Below are 20986 nucleotides of genomic sequence, written 5' to 3'. Positions count from 1 at the left end.
ATGGAAAATCAGAACAATGTCACAGAATTTGTTTTCATGGGTCTGTGGGGAAATAAGCAAATGGAGCTCCTGTTCTTTTTCTGGTTCCTGCTCTGTTACCTGGCTGTCTTAATGGGCAACGTCATCATCTTGCTCACGATCACCTGCAGCCATCTAATCGAACAGCCAATGTACTACTTTCTCTGTCACCTTTCCCTCATGGATCTCTGCTACACCTCCACCGTGGTCCCCAGACTACTCAGGGACTTAGGCGCCGCAAGAAGAAACATCTCCTATAACAATTGTATGACCCAGCTCTTCGCTGCCCACTTGCTGGCGGGTGTGGAGATATTCATCTTGGTGTCCATGGCTTTTGACCGCTATGTTGCCATTGTCAAGCCCCTGCACTACACGGTCCTCATGAACCGGCAGAGGTGTAACATGTTGATCTTCATGGCCTGGGCTGTGGGTTTTTGGCACTCCGTTGCTCTGTTGCTCATGGTACTCAACTTACCTTTCTGTGGTCCTAATCAGATAGATCACTACATATGTGATGTGAAGCCTCTTTTGAAACTGGTGTGCAGAGACATTCGTGTTGTTAGTATCTTAGCGATTGCTAATTCAGGGATGGTGGTGGTTGTCGTTTTTCTTGTCCTGTTGGCTTCTTACATACTCATATTATATAACCTTAGGACCCGCTCCTCCGCAGGGCGACGCAAAGCTCTCTCCACCTGCAGCTCTCACGTGATGGTGGTGGTTTTATTCTTTGTGCCTTGTATCTATATCTATGTTCTACCTGCGGGGAGCGAGAACAAGGATAAGGAAATCTCCGTGTTTTACACTGTGATTGCCCCCATGCTGAATCCTCTCATCTATACCCTGAGAAACACGGAGATGAAAACCGCCATGCAGAAGGTGTGGTCTAAAATGGCACATTCAAATTTCCAGTAAAGGTGGTATTGACTGCACTTCGACTTTGTGTCCCCAGAGCATATTATTTCAGGTGTTATAGAAAACATATAACTTTTGGGGGGAAGCTGGACCAAATGGCCTCTAACATAGTAGAGCCAAAGAAGGAAGTCGCTGCAGTTCAGATTGTAGTCTGCACTCTAAACTTTCCAACTGGTTCCAGATATGGTTGCATGGGTTTGAGGAATGCTAGAAATGCCTTTCTAAAACACATGCCCAATCATATCACTACTCTCTCCAAAGATATGCAAGGAACCCTATATTCCTTGGAACAAAATCCAAACTTCTCGCTGCTGTGAAAATTTCTCCTGGCCAAACTTGCTAATGTCAGAAGTTACTACATTGGTATAAAGCATGGTGTCACAATGACAGATATTGGGGCCAGGGAGAGGTGGGTGATTATTGACTCTGTTGTGTTTTTATCTCTGTGTCTTGTTAATTTGCTTCATATATGCATCCTCCCCCCTTTTTAAATATTTAGTTAATTTTGAGAGAGAGGGAGAGATAATGAGAGAGAGAGAGAGGTAGTGCAAGCGAGGGAGGGGCAGAGAGAGAGGGAGACACAGAATCCGAAGCAGGCTCCAGGTCTGAGCTGTCAGCACAGAGCCAGACATGGGCCTGGAACTCATGAACTGTGAGATTATGACCTGAGCTAAAGTCCAACGCTTTACCGACCGAGCCACCCAAGTGCCCCATATGCCTCCCCTTTTCTCAAATATCTACGAAATGAGTACTATTGTAATATTACTTTCACTAACACATGTGAAGATTTAGCAGGCCATATGGCTGCTGGAAACGTTACATATTTTCGTTCTTTCTCTACCTTTCTTCCTTTATTCCCTGTGCTTGGATGCTTTCAACCAGCTGCACTGGACTTCTCTACATTCTCAAAACATACTCTAAAGTCTGTCAGCGCTATGACTATTTCTTCTCTCTTCTCTGCTTATAATGTTGCCCCCACTATGCCTTAGTGTTCATGTCTTACCTCTAAGTCAGACTCTTGATGTTTTCTTATTCCAGAAGATTTTGCTGACTCATGGACACAGCAGAAGCATTTCTGATTTCTTCCCTGTTCTTTTGTTGATACGAAACTGTACATCTACTCCTTTTAAAATAATCCGGTGCCCCATATTAGTGTTTCTTATGTGTTTTTCCAGTTTGATTGAGGCAACTCAAAGAAGTGGTATATATTTATTTTCTGTTATCTGTTTTCTAGCAATAACCCCGTGCAAATTAAGAAGTTAACAGGAAGTGAATTACTTTCAAAGATCCTATCTTCTCTTTTTATTGGCCTTTATCCATTGTTCTCACATATCCAGCACCTCCCCTTATGTTATGAGCTATCATGCATTAATAATAAAATGTGTAATGTCAGAAAGGTTAGAACTTCAACATACATTCCCTGTAGCAATCAGGGATGAAGTCCAACAGAATGTCAGCCCCCTATAATATCTTTTTTCTTATTTTCTGCATTTTGAGGTACTACTCTTTTAATTTTCATTTATTCCTTGCCCTCTGAATCACATAGCCTGGGTCTTGGTTCCTATTTGTGTAGACATTTCTCTCTGCGAAAGTATTTGCCTTTCTCAGCAGAATGATTGCATCGTTTTCACAGTTTCCTCGATTGAATTACTCCTGCCCCAGAGCCAAGGAGAAGTCCAGGACAAAACAAAAATGAGATAGTGTTTGCTCTAATGTCAGGAAATCTTCCTTTGATAGTTCTACTCTTAGAACTTTTAAGACATCGAATTACTTTTTTGTTCTTCATGGATCCAGGAAAACCTGTGGATTATCAAAGGTAAACATTCTATTTCATAGGAAATCAAGTCTGTCTAATCATAGTTTGGTTTGAAATGGCTTAATATAGTAATTCTCCAAAGAATATTTGGATTATTTTTAATACAGAAATGTAGTGTGTATATTTGTTCTTGTGTATGAGTGATAATTCTGTGTGTGTGTGTGTGTGTGTGTGTGTGTGTGTGTGTAGTAGGGGGCAGGTTGATGGTCTTGAGGATGGGTCAGAGGAAATACTCGACCCATCAGAAAGAATGCTACACAACAAAACCAAAACATTTTCTTATCATTTGTTTTTTTCTCAAGAATTCATAAGATTTTATTGGCAAAAAATTATGACTGTTTTATATAGCAAGCCCACCAAAAATATACTGAGCTATATTTTGTGTGTATATATATATATAAGTTATCCAGTGTATATATATATACACACTGGATAACTTAGTTATCCAGTGTGTGTGTGTATATATATACACACATACTGGATAACTTTGTTACCCAGTTATAAGCTGTTCTTTCTAGAATTCTCTTTCCTGTCTGTAGAACAATATTTAATAACTTCAAAAATACCTGGAATCTCGTTTTTTTAATCTTTTTTAAAATATTTATTTATTTTTGAGAGAGGGACAGCGTGAGTAGGAGAGGGGCAGAGAAAGAGGGAGACACAGAATCTAGAGCAGGCTCCAGGATCTGAGCTGTCAGCACAGAGCCCAACATGGGGCTCGAACTCATTAACTATGAGATCATGACCCGAGCTGGAGTCAGACACTTAAGCTACTGAACCACCCAGGCACCCCTAAAATCTCGGTTTTATAAATAAATCCATGTACTCCCTAAAACAGAAGGTTTTAGAAGGGGATTAGAAAAGAAGGATAAAAAGAACAAAATCAATTCTCAGCAGAGAACTGAGACAAATGCAGGGATTGGGGTTGTAAGTGAGTCACTTATACACATGTCTAATAAGGATGATCCTGTGTTTTTGTGTTATGGGTAGAGATATGACCAGCTACCTCCTTCTGTGTGGTGACACAAGCCAGCTTGAGTGAAGCTTGGTCAACAAGATGCATTATACTGAAATGGACAACCAGTAAAACATGAGCTCTGATATCCATCATTCTGACATGCTAGAATCTCTCATTTCCTCAGGGTTACTCTACTTTAAAAGGCTGGAAGCCAGCAGTAAACACATAAAAGCCCGTTTCTTTCACACACAGAAGGCACAGCGTTCTTTTTCATATGCGCATTTGGTAGCTCTTTGAGTGAATCTTTTTAACCTCTGGAAGCTCGTGTTCTTATTGGAACCACAGAACTAACTCTATTTATCTCACAATATGTTCAGTTGTGAGATAAAACGATACAAGAAGTTAAAGCACAAAATAAACTCTCAGTAAGTTCTAGCTATTTTTGTTGTTTTGTACCAGATAATTTCCTATAAAAGTTGATCTCCTAAAGTTTTACATGTATTAAGGAAATTTTTCATATATGAAATTGTGTGTGAGGGAGGAGAATTGGTTCACCTCGTGTCAGTGTGCACATTTTGGACTGAGCCAACTAACCTGCAGAAATGAAGTAACACAGGACTCAGCCAAATGGTAACCAGAATAAAAGTTGGGCTATATATTGAGACTGGATGTCCCTTCATATTTTATTATATTCTCACTTAACGATTATATATACATATATATATTTATATATATAGGATAGATTGTTTCTTCTTGAATCTTTCCTTTTCTTCTGGTCTCTAGTCCCCAACCATCTATTTCATCAGTATTGGTCCCTGGCAACAAATACTTTGGGTTCCAGTCCTGATATTACAGGTCACTAACTTTATTCATCTGTCTGCTCTACCCACGTATGTTACTCTGGATAACGATGCACATTGGACGGTACCGCGTGTGTTTGGTTCTGTGTGTCCCTCCCCAAGTCAGATCTTTCTGAAGCTACTATAAAAGGAAAATTCCAAAATGGAGCAAGCAAGCCTACTTAACATAGTCTCTTTTTACAAATAGGATCAGGAGGCCATAAGTAAGGAAGCGTTTAGGCACATCTGCATTGGAGAAACCATGAAGATTTTTGAACTTTTCAGAGAGCTGGCAGCCTTTAGCCTGGACTTAACTTCCTTCCTCCTCATGACACCTGAGTCATCAGCATTCTTTGCTTCTAAAAGTGTTCCAATCCTTCATTTGCATATTAACCCAACCAATCCCAGTTACCCTAATTCCAATCTCTGTTTTGCAGAAGGGACCTGAATGAGAATTACACTCATAGCCTTTTGCCTCTATAACTCTGCCTCTCTTTGTCTTCCTGGGAACGCAGTTTAGGTTCCTACCAGAATCTGTGCCTCCCCAGTTACAAGTGCAGTTGCCCAAATAAATGTTTCTATGTTTTAACTTTCAGTGAATTTTTTCTTAGTCAATACTAGCTTAATACTATTCCACGCTATATTATTTTTCTTTGCAAAGTAAGACGAACACAAGGCAGGCAGAGCTTCTGAATTGCTCTGTCTGAATAGAGCATTGGGGAACCTTCAGGGAAACTGCTGGACACAGGCTAACACAAAGATAAGAAGTAAGGGGGTACTAGGGTGCCTTTCTCAGTTAAGAGTCCAACTCTTGATTTTGGCTCAGGTCATGAGATCAAGCCTCACTTTAGGCTCTGCACTAGGCCTGGACCTGCCTAAGATTCTCTCTCTCCCTCTCCCTCGGCCCACTCCCCACCTCCCCACCCCCTCGCTCTCTTTATCTCTTGAAAAAAAAAAAAAGATAGATGTAAAAAGGATAAGATGTAAAGTTATATCCAGAAAATGCCCAAATGCCCACAGGCACCAGGGCCAGTCTCATGGAGAGCAATACAGAGGCCTTTGGTGAAGATGTGTTCAGGAATGCCTCTGGGAATGTAATTTCTTAAGACTTTCAAAGACCTATAAATTCTTGTGTTGTCATATGTTATATTCTGCTTTTCCAAATCAGCTTTCCTTTAGGGATAGGCATACAATAAATGACATTCTAAAACTTAAAATGTGTGTTTGTTTTTGTAAGAATTTCAAAATACTTCATGTTTTTCTTTTCTTTTTCTTTTTCTTTTTTTTGTAGTCTGAAGGTCCATTTCTTACATCCCTGATGGTTAATGAGTATTTAAACTCCACCCCCTCCCCTTGCAGATGTATAAAATGTTCTAAGACATGCTGAGGTTCTCAAGATAATTTTGGAGAATTGACCTACACATGTTTGCGTGACTGGTGTATAAATCTCTGCCTTTTTCTTTCAGCTTTAGACACTGGAGAAGAATCAGTAGAGTGAGTACCTCAGGAGGGGGCTCTCCTGATTTGGTCTAAAACTAATCTGACAGCCCCTGAGATCTAATGATCAGTGAATTAACCATGCCGCTTCCTTTGGAGATGCTCCACCATCTGCTTCGAGGTGGTTCTATGGTATTTAAGTTTATTCCATTTAATTTCATTCTTACACTGTATTTTCTGTGGCAGCACAAGATAATTGGATTACTATAAAAATAATGTAGCTAACTTTAGTCTTATTGTACATTATTCGCAGGCAGAATTCCACGGGTGAACAAGAATAGGTGAGTCGAAGTTAAGGAAATCTTCAAGTTTCAGCAAAATGTATTGAGTCCTTTTCTGGTGCTTTTACATATTTCCCCCATATTCTTATGAAGGAATAGCCCAGCTTTTATGACTGCATATCCCAATGATGAGTTATTTTCTAACTTTCAAAAATTTTGCTACCCTAAAATGGACTAGATTTGTTTGATTGAATTAAGTTAGCTTTATAGCAGGCCATATTCTGGTATCATTAGGAGGAAATATGAACTTACAGTGGAAACTACTTTGAGAGCAATAATTCTTGTTGTTTTAATAGCACAGTCAAAATGCAGCATTTTTATGCAATACGACCAAACTAATAAAGTAATAATCTGACTGGATTTTTAGAGTACAGGAAAATTGCATGCTAATGGTTAGCATTAAGAAATGACCAAAGACCAGAAGCTTTAATGTTGATGGATTCCAATTTACCAACTTTATCTTTAATGGATTGTGTTTTTTGGGTCATTCAGATTTATATATTACATACTTTTCTATACTTTGATAAAAAGTTTTAAACACCGAAAAAAGAAATGACTAAAGACAACTAATTGTTTAGAGTAATTTTGTTTCTTTTTACTAAAAGATTGCTCCAAACTGAAATTTATCATGGTCATCCTCATTAACATGTAGTGATAGTTTCAGGTTTCTTGTTTCCTTGTTAGACTGGTTATATATGTATGCATGGCAATTTCAGAAACTCCTCACTCAAAAAAAGAGAAAAAGTATACGGAAGATAATGTGTAGTTTTGAACCACGTATGACCCTGGCGTATTTCATATTATTTTTTATTCCTCATTATATTTTTGCCTTATGTAATAGTTTATCGATTCTATAAATGTGGGCCGTGAAGCTTTAAGAGGTTAGCAATAACTTCAATGTTCATAAATGACATGGAAGGGGAGAAAGTGAATTCTGCTTATGAGTTCTTATTAAAAGTTATTGGTCTATAAGAAAGGAAGACATTAATAAAGTTAGTAAGAAAAATGTTTGCATAGTGTCTTTACTCAAATGGGGTGATCGACTTCTCACAGAACATGGGCCAGATTACCCAGATTTTAAACTCTACGCTTCAATTCTAAATAACTATATTTAAAGTGAAATAAGGCAAATATAAGGGCATATTTCACTTCATATTGTAGACATATTTAGGTAATTGGTTTTCTTTTTACGTTCAAATTATTACTCTATAGAAACACAATTTGAATCAAAACAGTTCACCATTCAGTAATTATACTTCTCCATGTTTCTACATCTTTCTTGTTCTGTGATTCCAACCACCTTTAGAAGGAGTGCATAATATTTCTTCCTCTCATCACTTATGATTTCAATTATTTGACAAATTGGAAGATGTGGTCAAGAATCTACTGCATGTTTCAACGACAATAATCCTCTCACTGGGCTGCATCCATATGTCCCTTTTACTTCAACTAATAGCAGTGATTATAATAGCACTTTCCCCAGATTTCAGATCAGAGTTTCAGAGCTACTGAGGATGAAACATCTGTGATAATCTAGAAAACTGCCAAAATCTTATCTGAAGGAATACGCATTTTGCTAAAAATGACCTAAAAGTATTTCAAAATGATTTGGAATCAAGAAGGCTGGACCCCATGTTTATATCCCCCCAAATATTCACAAACATAGACTGGGTGATTGGTAATCTGTGACCTTGCATACTTTTTAAAATTGGGACGCGATTCAAAGTGTTTCCCCTCACTGCTGGCCTCTGGGACACCCCGTTGTCTTGCTCTGCTCACAAGCGTGGGATACAGCCCCCGACTGACTGGGAATCCAGATATCTGTCCTCCACAGAATATTACTTTCTGCTGTTAATAAATTACTTAGAATATCTTGATCTGAGTCTCTTTTATTGAAAATCAGGGGTTTGGATACGTCAAGTGATATCCATTTTACGTTGTTGACCAACTGACTTATCTCACAATTAACTTTAAGTCAATTTGTTTTAGGCAAACACATCTATCTGTTAAGTACACAGCATGCCATCTCCTACATTAGGAATCAGCATTAATTATAATAAGGTAAGGAGAAAATTGATCAATAAATCATAAAATTATGAACCTCTACTTAAGAACAGGTCACTACTGGGGCGCCTGGGTGGCGCAGTCGGTTAAGCGTCTGACTTCAGCCAGGTCACGATCTCGCGGTCCATGAGTTCGAGCCCCGCGTCAGGCTCTGGGCTGATGGCTCAGAGCCTGGAGCCTGTTTCCGATTCTGTGTCTCCCTCTCTCTCTGCCCCTCCCCCGTTCATGCTCTGTGTCTCTCTGTCCCAAAAATAAATAAACGTTGAAAAAAAAAATTAAAAAAAAGAAAAAAGAACAGGTCACTATTGAACACTATGAACTTGATAGTTATTTTTGATTTGTTAAGAACAATACAGAGGTTAGGAAGCCTTGTAGCAATAATAAGTCATCGCAGGAAGAGACTGAGTTTTTTTCTTCTTGATGAAATGAGGTTGAATGGTAATTTAAAATAGAATTCGTTTCTCATAGTATAGACCATTTTAAATGCTACACCAATTACCCACTCACCATCTAAACTGATCTTAAGGACAAAAGTTTGAATTTGTGTGTCATGGGATTTGATGGCTTCTAAATAGTTTTGCTACAGTAGCATTTGGTGGTTTTTTAAAAATGTTGATTTATTTTTGAGAGAAAGAGAGAGAGAGAATGACAGAGCGAGCAGGGGAGGGGCAGAGAGAGGGGGGACAGAGGATCTGAAGTGGGCTCTACGCTGACAGCAGAGAGCCAGACCCCGAGTTCACACTCGTGAACCGTGAGATCGTGTCCTGAGCCCAAGTCAGACACTTAACCAACTGAGCCACCCAGGTGCCCCTATAGTCTCTGTTTTTTTAATAGTCACCCAGAGTGCCAAGATAAGGTGGCTACATCGGGTCAGACAAAGGTGGAAAGTGTGGAATAGTGTTTGCATCTCATGGAGTGTCAGTTCAGTCCTCAGCACTGGAGAAAACGGCTCCCGGAGCGCATTCTCTCTATCCTACACACTATTTCCCTCTACATAAATAATATCTCAAGGTTGTCCAAAAGATGCAAATTGGCGAATCTTTGATCCATTCATTAATACAACATCTAGTTGCTGAGTGCTGAAACAAATCTCTCTTGGGGCTACCTTCTGTATCATCTCCTTTTGTTGAATTTTATCGCCGAGAGTGAAAATCTTAGGAAAAGTCATGAAATATGAACAATGTACGTATGCTTGGGCAATTTCTTTTTACCTTTCATGTATCACTTGCCATCACAAATTTAGATTAATTTTAACCACTTTTTAAATTTTAACTTGTAAACTGTAAGTTGGATAAATGAATAAATTGGCTTTATTTCTTACAACTTTAATCCATTGTCAGTCTATTTGCTGCTTAGTGTTCACCCATTCTTTGCTTTTAATGTACCTAAAACTATTTTAGTATAAGGTGTGCAACTGGTATGTTTATTGACAGGACAAGGAAGTTCATCCTTTAAACAAATTAAACAATTCAAGCTGATGTATTTCTTTCCTTTTTTTTCAAGCTTTTTATCAAATTCTAATTAGTTGACACACAGTGTAATGTTAGTTTCAGGAGTAGAGGGTAGCAATTCAACATTTACATACAACACCCTGTGCTCATCACAGCAAGTGCCGTCCTTAATCCCCATATGTGGAATTTAAGAAACAAAACAGATGAACACAGGGGAGGAAAAAGAGAAAACCAAGAAGCAGACTCTTAACTATAGAGAACAAACTGACATATTTTTGATAAATTTTTATTCCCAAGGATACTCCGAAATCAAACAGGAAATTTGTCCAGATCATTCTGAAAAAAAAAAAAAAAAAAAAAAAAAAAAAAAGTTGACTCTATGGATAAAAGCATGCATTTTAAAGTGTGCACAATTTTTTTAAAGGACGTAAATTATACTCTTTTTGTTATCTAATTTACAAAATTAACAATAGCTAATTTTTTTTTTTAATTTTTTTTTCAACGTTTTTATTTATTTTTGGGACAGAGAGAGACAGAGCATGAACGGGGGAGGGGCAGAGAGAGAGGGAGACACAGAATCGGAAACAGGCTCCAGGCTCTGAGCCATCAGCCCAGAGCCTGACGCGGGGCTCGAACTCACGGACCGCGAGATCGTGACCTGGCTGAAGTCGGACGCTTAACCGACTGCGCCACCCAGGCGCCCAATAGCTAATTTTTTAACATCAAACTAACATTTAAATGTTCCATAATCATTATTGTTAATGTTGAAAAGTTAACATCATTTTCCCCATTATACAATTATTTACAATAGATTTCTAAAATGAGAGAAATAGGGGTGCCTCGGTGGCTCAGTCAGTTATCGTCTGGCTTTCGCTCAGGTCATGATCTCACAGTTTGTGAGTTCAAGCCCCACGTTGGGCTCTGTGCGGACAGCTCAGAGCCTGGAGCCTGCTTCGGATTCTGTGTCTCCCTCTCTCTCTCTCCCCTCCTTTGCTTGTGCTCTCATCCTCTCTCTCTCAGAAATATTAAATGAATAAACTTAAACTAAACTAAACTAAACTAGACTAGACTAGACTAAAATAAAATAAAAAGAAGTGTAAATCTATGTATCGGGAAAAATTAATTTTACTCATTCAATGGCGCCAATTTACTTTTTTAGTGAATTTTAATTATTGTTGCCATGCTGCTAATTGTTTTTATAAAGATTCATGTTTTCTTTCTTTTCAGGTATTTAACCCATTCGTCTATAATATACGCCAGTCTGAAACAGATGGAGAGTCAGAGGAATGTCTCAGAATTCATTCTTTTGGGACTTTCGTATGACCATCGCACACAAATATTTTGCTTTGTGTTCTTCTTATTCTGTTATGCTGCTCTCTTGGTAGGAAACCTTCTGATCCTTATCTCTATTCGATGCAGCCCTCTTTTCCACCAACCAATGTACTATTTCCTCAGCCACTTATCCTGTATGGACATCTGCTTCACCTCTAGCATTACACCCAAATTCATTGCTGACCTCCTAGTGGGAAGAAAAGCCATCTCCTATGGTAACTGTATGTTATAGGTCTTTACCATGCACTTCTTCGGAATGACTGAAGTCTTAATCCTCACCGTCATGGCCTTTGATCGCTACGCTGCCATCTGCAAACCTCTCCACTACCTGCTTGTCATGAACAGAGCAAGGTGCAATCTCCTCGTCTTAGCTGCTTGGGCTGGTGGGGCCGCGCACTCCTTTCCTCAATTTTTTCTGGTAATCAGGTTGCCCTTCTGTGGTCCTAATGAGATTGACCACTATTTTTGTGACATTTTTCCTTTGCTAAAAGTTGCCTGTGCTGACACCTATGTCACCGGTGTCCTTTTGGTTGCCAATTCAGGAATGGTTACCTTAGTGGCATTTGTGGTCTTGTTTTTTTCTTATGTCATTATATTATTCACTTTAAGAAATCATTCAGCCAAAGGAAGGCGCAAAGCCCTCTCTACCTGTGGGTCGCATATCACTGTGATAGTTTTATTTTTTGGGCCTTCGGTCTTTGCCTACCTTCGGCCTCCAACCACTTTCCCTGAGGATAAGGTATTTGCTCTGTTTTACACCATCATCGCTCCGATGTTCAATCCCTTCATCTACACTCTGAGGAACTCAGAGATGAAAAACGCCATGAGAAATGTCTGGAATCAAACATTGGAACTCAATATCTTTTATACAAAACAGAGGGGCAGCTAGGTACGGATAGGGGAGAGAGGAAACCATTTCACAGAGTAATTTTTCCACTGGTAACATTTTATGAGTGACAGAAATAGGACGTGGAGTTTCATAGTGACTAAAAAGAAATAGTAAGTCATCCATACAAAATATAAGCTTAAAACTTAGTTCATCTTGCGGGCTTTGAGATGTTATTAACAGGTTGATATGCACAAAATCAGTTATATGCATAGTTAAGACAATGTTATAGGAGCCGAGAATTGTGATGTGAAAAAGAAAATTGGAGTTATCTTGCGTTAGAAAATGCAGGTTTGGTGGCCAGACCACATGATGAGCCATTCTGTATGGCAAAGAGACGGTTAAAGTCCATGATTTTAAGACCAAATTTTGGTTTATGATAGGATCGTCACCTAAATGAACTCCAGAGGCATTTAGAAATTAATTACATAGCAAGAAGTGGGCATAATGAAATATGATTTAAAGTGATTCTGTGGTTTTAACTCTGGACTTCACATTGGAAATAAAAATAAACTAGTAAAGGGCCACCTGAGTGGTGCAGTCAGTTTGGTGTCTGACTCTTGGTCTCAGCTCTTGTTGTGGTCTTGCCGTTTATGGGTTTGGGCCCCGTGTTGAGCTCTGGGCTGGTGGTGTGGAGCCTGCTGGGGATTCTGTCTCTCCTCTCTGCCCCCCCCTCAACCCACCCCGCCACTGTGCTCACTCTCTCTCTTTCTCTCTCTCAAAATAAATAAATACACTTAAATTTTTTTTTAATGATAAGAAATAAACTAGTAAACATAGAGTGAAATCAATTACTCAAGATACTAAAAACACACTCACTGATTTTCTACATATTGGTCCATTAAAAAAATCCATACAGGAACTGAATCATAAAATGCCAGAAATTAGGAGGACGGACACTGTTTATAAGATCCAGAGTCTTTCTTATTTACACAAGACGTGAGTTCAAACAAACAAACTTCAATCAAAAAACCCTCTGATACAAATCATGGAAATGAGTGGAAATGGCAGATCATCTTTGAAACGAACATGAGGATTCTCTAGCAAAACCTGAAACAAATTTGATGAAATGTGTTCATTTGTATCTCTAATAAGATGCAAAAATAAATGCTTTCTTTGAAAACAGGAAATATCACAAAACGAAAGAGATTGTGTAACCAGATTATATGAACAGAATGACAATGAAAATACACAAATAGTTTTAGCCTATGTAAATGCAATACTAAAATTACAATGATTATAAAGGCCTTATATACAGAAGGATAGAAAAGTGGAAAAGTTTATGAGGAAGATGTAATTCAATAGAGTTTTTATAACAGAGAAATTGGACAGATAATCAGTTTGTCAAGTTACTAATAAAACAAAAATATTGCCAGATTGAAAAGTTCAAGCTTTACCCTTTATTTAATGTGTTGCTTTTAACCAAATTTACTCAACTTACCTTTTGGGGGTCCTAACCAGGTAGATCACCACATCTGTGATGTGAAGCCCCTTTTGAAACAGGTATGCAAAGATATTTGTGTGGTTAGTGTCTACGCGATTGTTAATTCTGGGATGTTGGTGGCAGACATATTGTTGCCCTGCTGGCTTCTTACCTACTCGTGTGCTTTAACCTTAAGACCCGCTCCTCTTCAGGGTACTGCAAAGCTCCACCTGCAACTCTCACATAACGGTGGTAGTTTTGTCCTTTGCCCCCTGTGTCTATCCTTATGTTCTACATGTGGGGTTTTACACAGTGATTGCCTCCATGCTGAATCGTCTCATCTCTACCCTGAGAAACATGGAGATGAAAACCAGCATGCGGAAGGCGTGGTCTAAAATGGCCCATTCAGAATTCATGTACATGAGTGATATTCATCGTGCTTTTGATCCTGTGTAGCAAAGGCATTTAACATTTGAGGTGATGTAGAAAGTACATAAGCTTTGCCTGGACACTTGGGCTAAATTACCCATGACTGCTGTCACATGAGTCAAAGAAACAAGTTACTGGGAATCAGATTACAATCTGCACCTTGAAAGATCCAGCTGGTTCCACGTGTGCCCACTTGCATGTGAGGAAGCTAAAAATGTCCTGAAGCATCTCTCTGATCCTATGACTCCCCTCTCCAAAAGTTTGTAAGAAATCCCATTTTCCTTGGAATGAAATCCAACCTTCCTGCTTGTTAGAAATCTTCCATAAGTTATCTGAGTCTAATTTGCCGATCTCAGAAATCACTACGTTGGTAGAAAGTGTGGTATTACAATGATAGGCTTTAGGGTCAGGGAGAGCTGGGTGATTCCTGACAGCTTTTATCTCTGGGTCTTGACATTGTGCTCTAATTATATTAGTCTCTCTTTTAAAAAGATATTGTACTTCGCAAAGATGTAATATTACTTTGGCTAACATGTGTGAAGTTTTAGCATGGCACATGGCTACCAGAACCTCATGTGAGTTATTTTTCTTTTGTTTGCTTTTCTCTCTGTGTGTCCCTAAGCTCAGAAGCTTTCATCCAGGTACACTGGGTCCACGTCCATTCTCCAAACATATTCTAGAACCTATCAGCTCTGTGGCTTTACTTCAGCCATTCTTCTGCTTGGGATTCCTCACCCTCAGGCTCGAGGGTCCATGTCTTACATGTCATTCACACTCGTGGTGTCATGTCATTCAGGAAGACTAGATGTACGAATGCAATATGAATGTTATATGAAATGTAAAGGTACAAGACATGTGGAGTAACACGTAGAAGATCTCTGTGACCTTGAATTGGAGACGCAAATTTTCTAAACGTGTGGAGCAAAAGTGTCTGTAAAAAAAGATGATTTGTGCTTCATCAATATTAAGACTATGCAGGAGAACTACTATATAAAGAAAGATGAACTAAATAGTGGCAGACGTAAATGCAATTAGTAGCTGTGTCTGAAGGTGTGTACAGGGCAAGGTTAGAGATACGACTGGCTATCTCCTGCTGTAGATTGCTACAGGCTAGCTCTTGAGAACAGCTCGGTCAACACTGGGCATAACGTTGAGGTGGACTAGTTGGAAATCACTGGGCCCTGATGTCCTTGATGCCAAAGTTGTAGAATCTTTCATTTACTCAGGGTTCTTAACCTTTTAAAGCCTGGAAGCAAGCACTAAACTTAGAACAACACGTTTTCTTGCTTCAGATCTTTCCTGGCTAGTTGAGCTAGTTACTTAACCTCCAGGACCCTCCGTGTTTTTATCTACCAGTAAAGCTAATAATACTTGTGTCAAAATATGTGTTATTATAAGCATTGAATAATATGATGAACCCGATCTGCCCAATCATCTCTCAGTGTATTTTTGCTACTGTTTGGCTAAGTTGTTTGATCTGAAACAGATTAAACATTATAAAATTTGATTTTCTGACATTTTTTGCATGAGAAAACTTTACATGAATGGTAGAGAGAGACTGTCTGGTTTCAGTGCCTGCAGATGAGACTGAGTCTGAACGACATGTGAAGAGTCAGTGAGCACAGAAAGAACCGGATGTTAAACACAATAAAAGCTCTGTGGTTCTTTGCTCCCTTCCTCTGATTTTTCCATATCATGTTTGTTTTTCCTCCTTGCCAAGTTATGAGGAAGAGATGTTTACTCTTATCTTTTCTTTTGTCTTCCATTTTTCAACATGTATGTTATCAATGGTAACCTCATACCAAGTATGATATCACAAGTCATTGATTTTATTTATCTATCTGCTCCGCACACCAAGGATCTTGATGATCCCGCAAAAGGACTGTAAGCGGCCATCTTTGATTCTCCTTGTCCTACCTCATCTCAGATTTTCCAGAAAGGGAACCTGACCCTATTACAGCTTAAAATTTCCCTCCTATTCCTCAGAAATTTGGAAGAACACAGGGCAGCCAGGGTTTCACGAATTGCTTTGACTGTAGCCTTTTTGGGCCTGTGGGGGAAACGGGCCAAATTGTTTTCCAAAGAGGCAAATATGGAAAGTTCATACCCAAGAGCACCAAGCACATTACTATCGACGGTGGCTTTGGCAGCACTTGGGCTAAGATGTGTCTAGAAATGCCTTTGGGAATATAATTACACAGAGCTTTCAAAGACCTATTAATTCTTGGCACGTCTGTTTGTATTCTGTTCCTCTGAACCAAACTGTCCTCGGGTGTAGACATAAAATAAATGCACGATTCCTGGGACCTAAATACTTGTGTTAGCTTTTGCAGGAATATAAAAATACATGTTGCTTATTTTTTCTTCTGAGCTCTTACTAAGAAGTTAAATCAGCCTTCAATATTCCTGCTTTTCTGGGGGCTGAAGATCCACTTCTTCATCACTTCGTCTTAGTGAATATTTGAAGTCCGCTTCCCTGGTAAACTGTAGAGGGTTTGAGACATGTTGAAATTTTCCAGATATATGCAGAGAATTAACCTGAACGTGTTCAAATTATGGGTTTGTGAACTCTCTGCAATGTATTCCAGATTTCGGTGCTAGAGACGAACTGGCAGAGTGAGTGTCCGAGGACGGAATGCTTCCTGATGCATGCCCAAGCTAACCCGACAGCCACTCGATCTCATGGTTAGTGAATTACCCTTGTCACCTTGGTTTGGGAATGGTCCCACAACACATGTGCTAGGCTAATTGTGTGTGCGTATGTGTGTGTGAGACAGAGAGAGAGAGAGAGAGAGAGAGAGAGAGAGAGTGTTTTTAAGTATTTTGTTTATTTCTTTTGTTTTTTGAGAAAGAGGGAGTGGGGGCATTGGAGAGGCAGAGAGAGAGGGAGAATCTCAAGCTGACAGCACAGAGCCCAACGCGGGGCTCGAACTCACGACACTGAGATCATGACCTGAGCTGAAATCAAGAGTCAGACACTTAACTGACTGAGCCACCCAGGTGCCCCGATTATGTGTACTTTGTATTTATTCTATATAATTTCATTTGAGGTCTATAACTTCTTTTGCAGCATAGGATAATTAGATTACGATAACAATGTTTTGGCATCCTTTAGTTTCGATTGCGCATTACCTACAAGCAAAATTCCCTTTCTGGGGAACAGGAGTAGAGCTAGATAAAGCATTTTCAAGTGGGCGGTGAATTTCATCGTGTCCCCAACTCTTGTTTAATGGCATCCTTCATATTACCATTAAGAAACAGACCAGCTTATACTTGAATATGTACAATAACAAATTGTTTTCTTTTATTTCAAAACATCTGCCCTCCTAAAATAGTTTTATCTGAGTCAAGTATGGTGAGTTTATCTACATTCTGTTACACTAAGAGAAGATTTGAACGTATGATAGTAACTTGTAGTTACGTATAAGACCTTCTATTCCTTTATGGACAGCATGATCCAAAAAGTACACATAATTTGGATTCAATAATACCAAAAAATAAAGTAATCGTTTGAGTACATTTTTTAGACAAACATGCTAAGATAACCAATAGATTAGGATGTTAACTATTTTCAGTAACAGATTGTTGAAATCGGCGTTTACCTGATCCTACTTGTCAAATCCATGTTATGTATCTTCTTCATTTCCTTAGTTTTGCTGCTGGTCGAATGTGTGTGCATGACAATCTGTGATTCTAACCTAATCGCTCGGAGAGGAAAGACAGTGAGAGAAAAATGTTTTGAACCACACGTGTCTTGGGCTATTTCATATCACCTCATGTATTCCTCATCAGAATTCTGAATTTTGTAATGATACGTCAGTTGTAAAATGACTGCGATGATGCTTAAAGAGATTAAAGAATTCACTCAAGGATTGCCCTGGTCAGTTTGAGATTCCAACTCTTTCTATGTTGCTACTGTTTCGGCCACTTGTTCAGTGGTTGCCCGAAGTCCTTTATTGACCCATTGTGATTTCAGTTTTCCCATAAGAGGGTTCCTTGTTATCGCTATATTGTTTGATGATAGTAATTCTCCTCAACTGATTTTTTCCCCTCTTCGCTTTCACCCCTGCTAACAGCATTGATCATACAGCATGGGCAGGGTTGTGAGCTATTATAGACTAAATTCCAATAATGATCTAGAAAACACGCAGGCATTTTTTTTTAGTTTATTTATTTATTTAGAGAGCCTGCACAAGTAGAGGAGGGAGAGAGAGAGAGAGGGAGAGAGAGAGAGAGAAAGAGAGAATCTGAAGCAAGCTCCAGGTTCCCAGCTGTCAGCACAGAGCCTGATGTGGGGCTCGAACTCACAAACCATGAGATCACGACCTGAGCTGAAGTCAGACACTTAACTGACTGAGCCACTCAGGTGCCCCAGAAAACAAGGAGGAATCTTGACGAGGAATTTGCATTTTTGTAAGGCTGAAGGCAAAGAATTTCAAATGTTTTAGAATCAGAGAATTCTAGAATACATATCTATCTTAAATATTCCCTATCTCTTTACTTACAGAAATACTTGAAAGACACATGGGGTGCCTGTGAACCCATGATCTTGCATATTTTTTTCTACTCCGATGAGGAATCAAAACAGTCTTTTCACTGCTGCCCTTCATGGCATCTCTCAGCACTCTGCCTTGGAACATAGCCCCAGATTGAGGAAGAAACAGGATTTCTGCCTCTTAACATTCATAGTGTATTACTTTTCAAACCTGAGAAATTACTCAGATTCTCTCGATATGTTTCTTCTATCTAGAATCAGAGATTTGAATCGGTCAAGTGATTTCCACATGTATATTGCTCACAGTCTACTGAAATAATGGTTGCCTGTAAGTCAGTTTGTTTTATATCAAGAAGTGTATCTGAAAATTAACATTCTTTCCACCTAGTATCAGAGGCAACAGGTAGAAGGTGGGCCAATGCCCCTCACACTCCTAAAACTTTTCAGTGCTCCTTAGTGACTGCTAACTTCCGGACACTGTCACAATAATTATTTTACTTTGTTATATCAAGGGGGATGGAGAATCCTTGTTAGCGATTCTGAAAGCAAAGTAGGAACAAACCGAAAATTTATACTTTTAGGAATGCAGAATTTTGACTGGTAATTTAAAATAGAATGGATGTCTTACAGTACGGCCATTTTAAAAATGCCGTAACTGTCAACCGTTGGCCATCTAAAATCTTCTCAAAGACTATGAATAACATAGATATTAAATTTGTGAGTCCCTAGAGATGGTAGTTTCTTTTTTTAATGTTTAACTATTTTTGAGAGAGTGACAGAGCATGAGCAGAGGAGGGGCAGAGAAAGAGGGAGACACAAAATCCGAAGCAGGCTCCAGGCTCTGAGCTGTCAGCACAGACCCTGATGTGGGGCTCGAACTCGCTAACTGTGAGATCATGACCCCAGCCGAAGTCAGAAGCTTAACCGACTGAACCACCCAGGCACCCCGAGAGATGATGGTTTCTAAGTAATATTACAACAAAACCTTTTTCTGTGTGTGTGTGTTTTTTTTTTAATTTTAAATAGGCATCTGGGGGCCAGATAGAACTGTCACTCCAGATCCAGACTAAGGTGGAAGGTGTGCTAGCTTTTGTAAACCCACTAGAAGCACATATTTCCTCAACAGTGGGTAAAATAGCTCTTGGAAATGCTTTCTCTCTATTCTACACTTGTTTTGCACTAACTAAAGAATGTTTAAGATACATATTAGATACAAAGATGCAAATTCCTGAATTTTTCATTAACATATACCACTGAGTGCTAATTCACCACAAAGTTTGTCTTCAAGTTGCTTTCTGTATTACCTCCTTTTATTGACATTTGATCTTCAGATTATAATTAAAACGTGAGATTTTTCATGTAAGCCATGGAATATTCATAATTCAAATATACTTGGATAATTTAACATGCTTATCTTTTCTTTAACAATTGCTATCACAAACTTCAATCTCTCTCTCTCTATATATATCCATATGTATATACATATCACTATATATATATAGTATATGTAGTATATATATATATATATATATATATATATATATGGGAGGAGCAGAGAGAGAGAGACATGTAGAATCTGAAGCAGGCTCCAGGCTCTGAGCTGTCAGCACAGAGCCCGATGCAGGGCTCAAACTCACGAACTGTGAGATTATGACCTGAGCTGAAGCCAGACACATAATTGACTGAGCCACCCAGGCGCCCCAAGAGAGACAGAATTTTAAGCAGGCTCCACACTCAGCATGGAGCCCGCTGTGGGGCTTGATCCCATGACCCTGGGATCATGACCTTAGTTGAAATCAAGAGTTGGGTGCTCAACCCACTGAGCCATGCGGATGATATGACAGTATGTATTTTTGAAATTGTATTTAACTCATAAAATATAAAAATGATAAATGAATAGATTTCCTGAGTATTTTTCACAATTCCAGTCATTAATTGACATCTTCCTTTTGCTGTATAGTGTTCAAACACTCTTTGTTTTTTAATGTAAGAGCAATTCCATTTGTTTAACATGACCCATTGACAATGTTTGGCCAAAAAACAATGTGTAGTATGCTTTACACAAATTAACGTTCAGGAGGTCAAACTGGATGTTTAAACAAATGTGAATCTCTTTGGGATTCATTTCCAGAAAATTAAGGAAATGTACTCAGATAATTTTTAAAGAAGGAAAGTTGATTTTATCCGTAAGTTACGAGAATTCAGAAATATGGGAGATTTTTTTTTGTTTTAGGTCATTGAGACTAAATAATATAATTAGCAGTTCTTTATCTAAATATATAATTAATGGTATTAATGCTTTATTTTCCAAAAACCATTTTAATATTTTAGACAACTGCTAGTGATATTGAGTAAAGTATATAATTATTCTCATTACAAAATTATTTCATGACACGTTTATAAAAGACAGCATTAAAAAGTTAGCCTAATTCAAGAAATCAATTGTTATCAACTCCATTTATGTCAGCATGTATTTTAATAAATTTTGTATTATTGTGTTCATACAGTTAATTCTCACCTCCAATTATGTTCTCGTTCTTTCAGAAACAGAAGTCCTTGTGAAAGCATACACCAAACTCAAATAT

At 38.7% G+C, this 20986-nt stretch overlaps 2 protein-coding genes across 2 annotated transcripts; both read left to right on the top strand.

Annotated features, from left to right (window-relative positions):
* Window positions 1-930, top strand: LOC147576489 (olfactory receptor 4P4-like). The gene has a single exon (XM_086679381.1). It carries the CDS (start codon window positions 1-3, stop codon window positions 928-930), a length of 930 nt encoding a protein of 309 aa, XP_086535507.1.
* Window positions 931-11106: 10176 nt separating this feature from the next.
* On the top strand, window positions 11107-12057 carry LOC112860262 (olfactory receptor 4P4-like). The gene is given in 1 exon segment (XM_025923517.2): window positions 11107-12057. A coding segment is annotated over 1 exon segment (951 nt).
* The last annotated feature ends 8929 nt before the right edge of the window (window positions 12058-20986 follow it).

This window comes from Puma concolor, chromosome D1 (assembly GCF_028749965.1).
Source record: "Puma concolor isolate L17-30 chromosome D1, mPumCon1.1.hap2, whole genome shotgun sequence".
Classification (NCBI taxonomy): Eukaryota; Metazoa; Chordata; class Mammalia; order Carnivora; family Felidae; genus Puma; species Puma concolor.
Note: the sequence above shows the minus strand (reverse complement) of the source record. Positions and strands in the feature narration are given on the sequence as shown.

Coding starts and splice junctions, on each gene's coding strand:
- LOC147576489 (XM_086679381.1), top strand. CDS start 1: ATGGAAAATCAGAACAATGTCACAGAATTTGTTTTCATGGGTCTGTGG.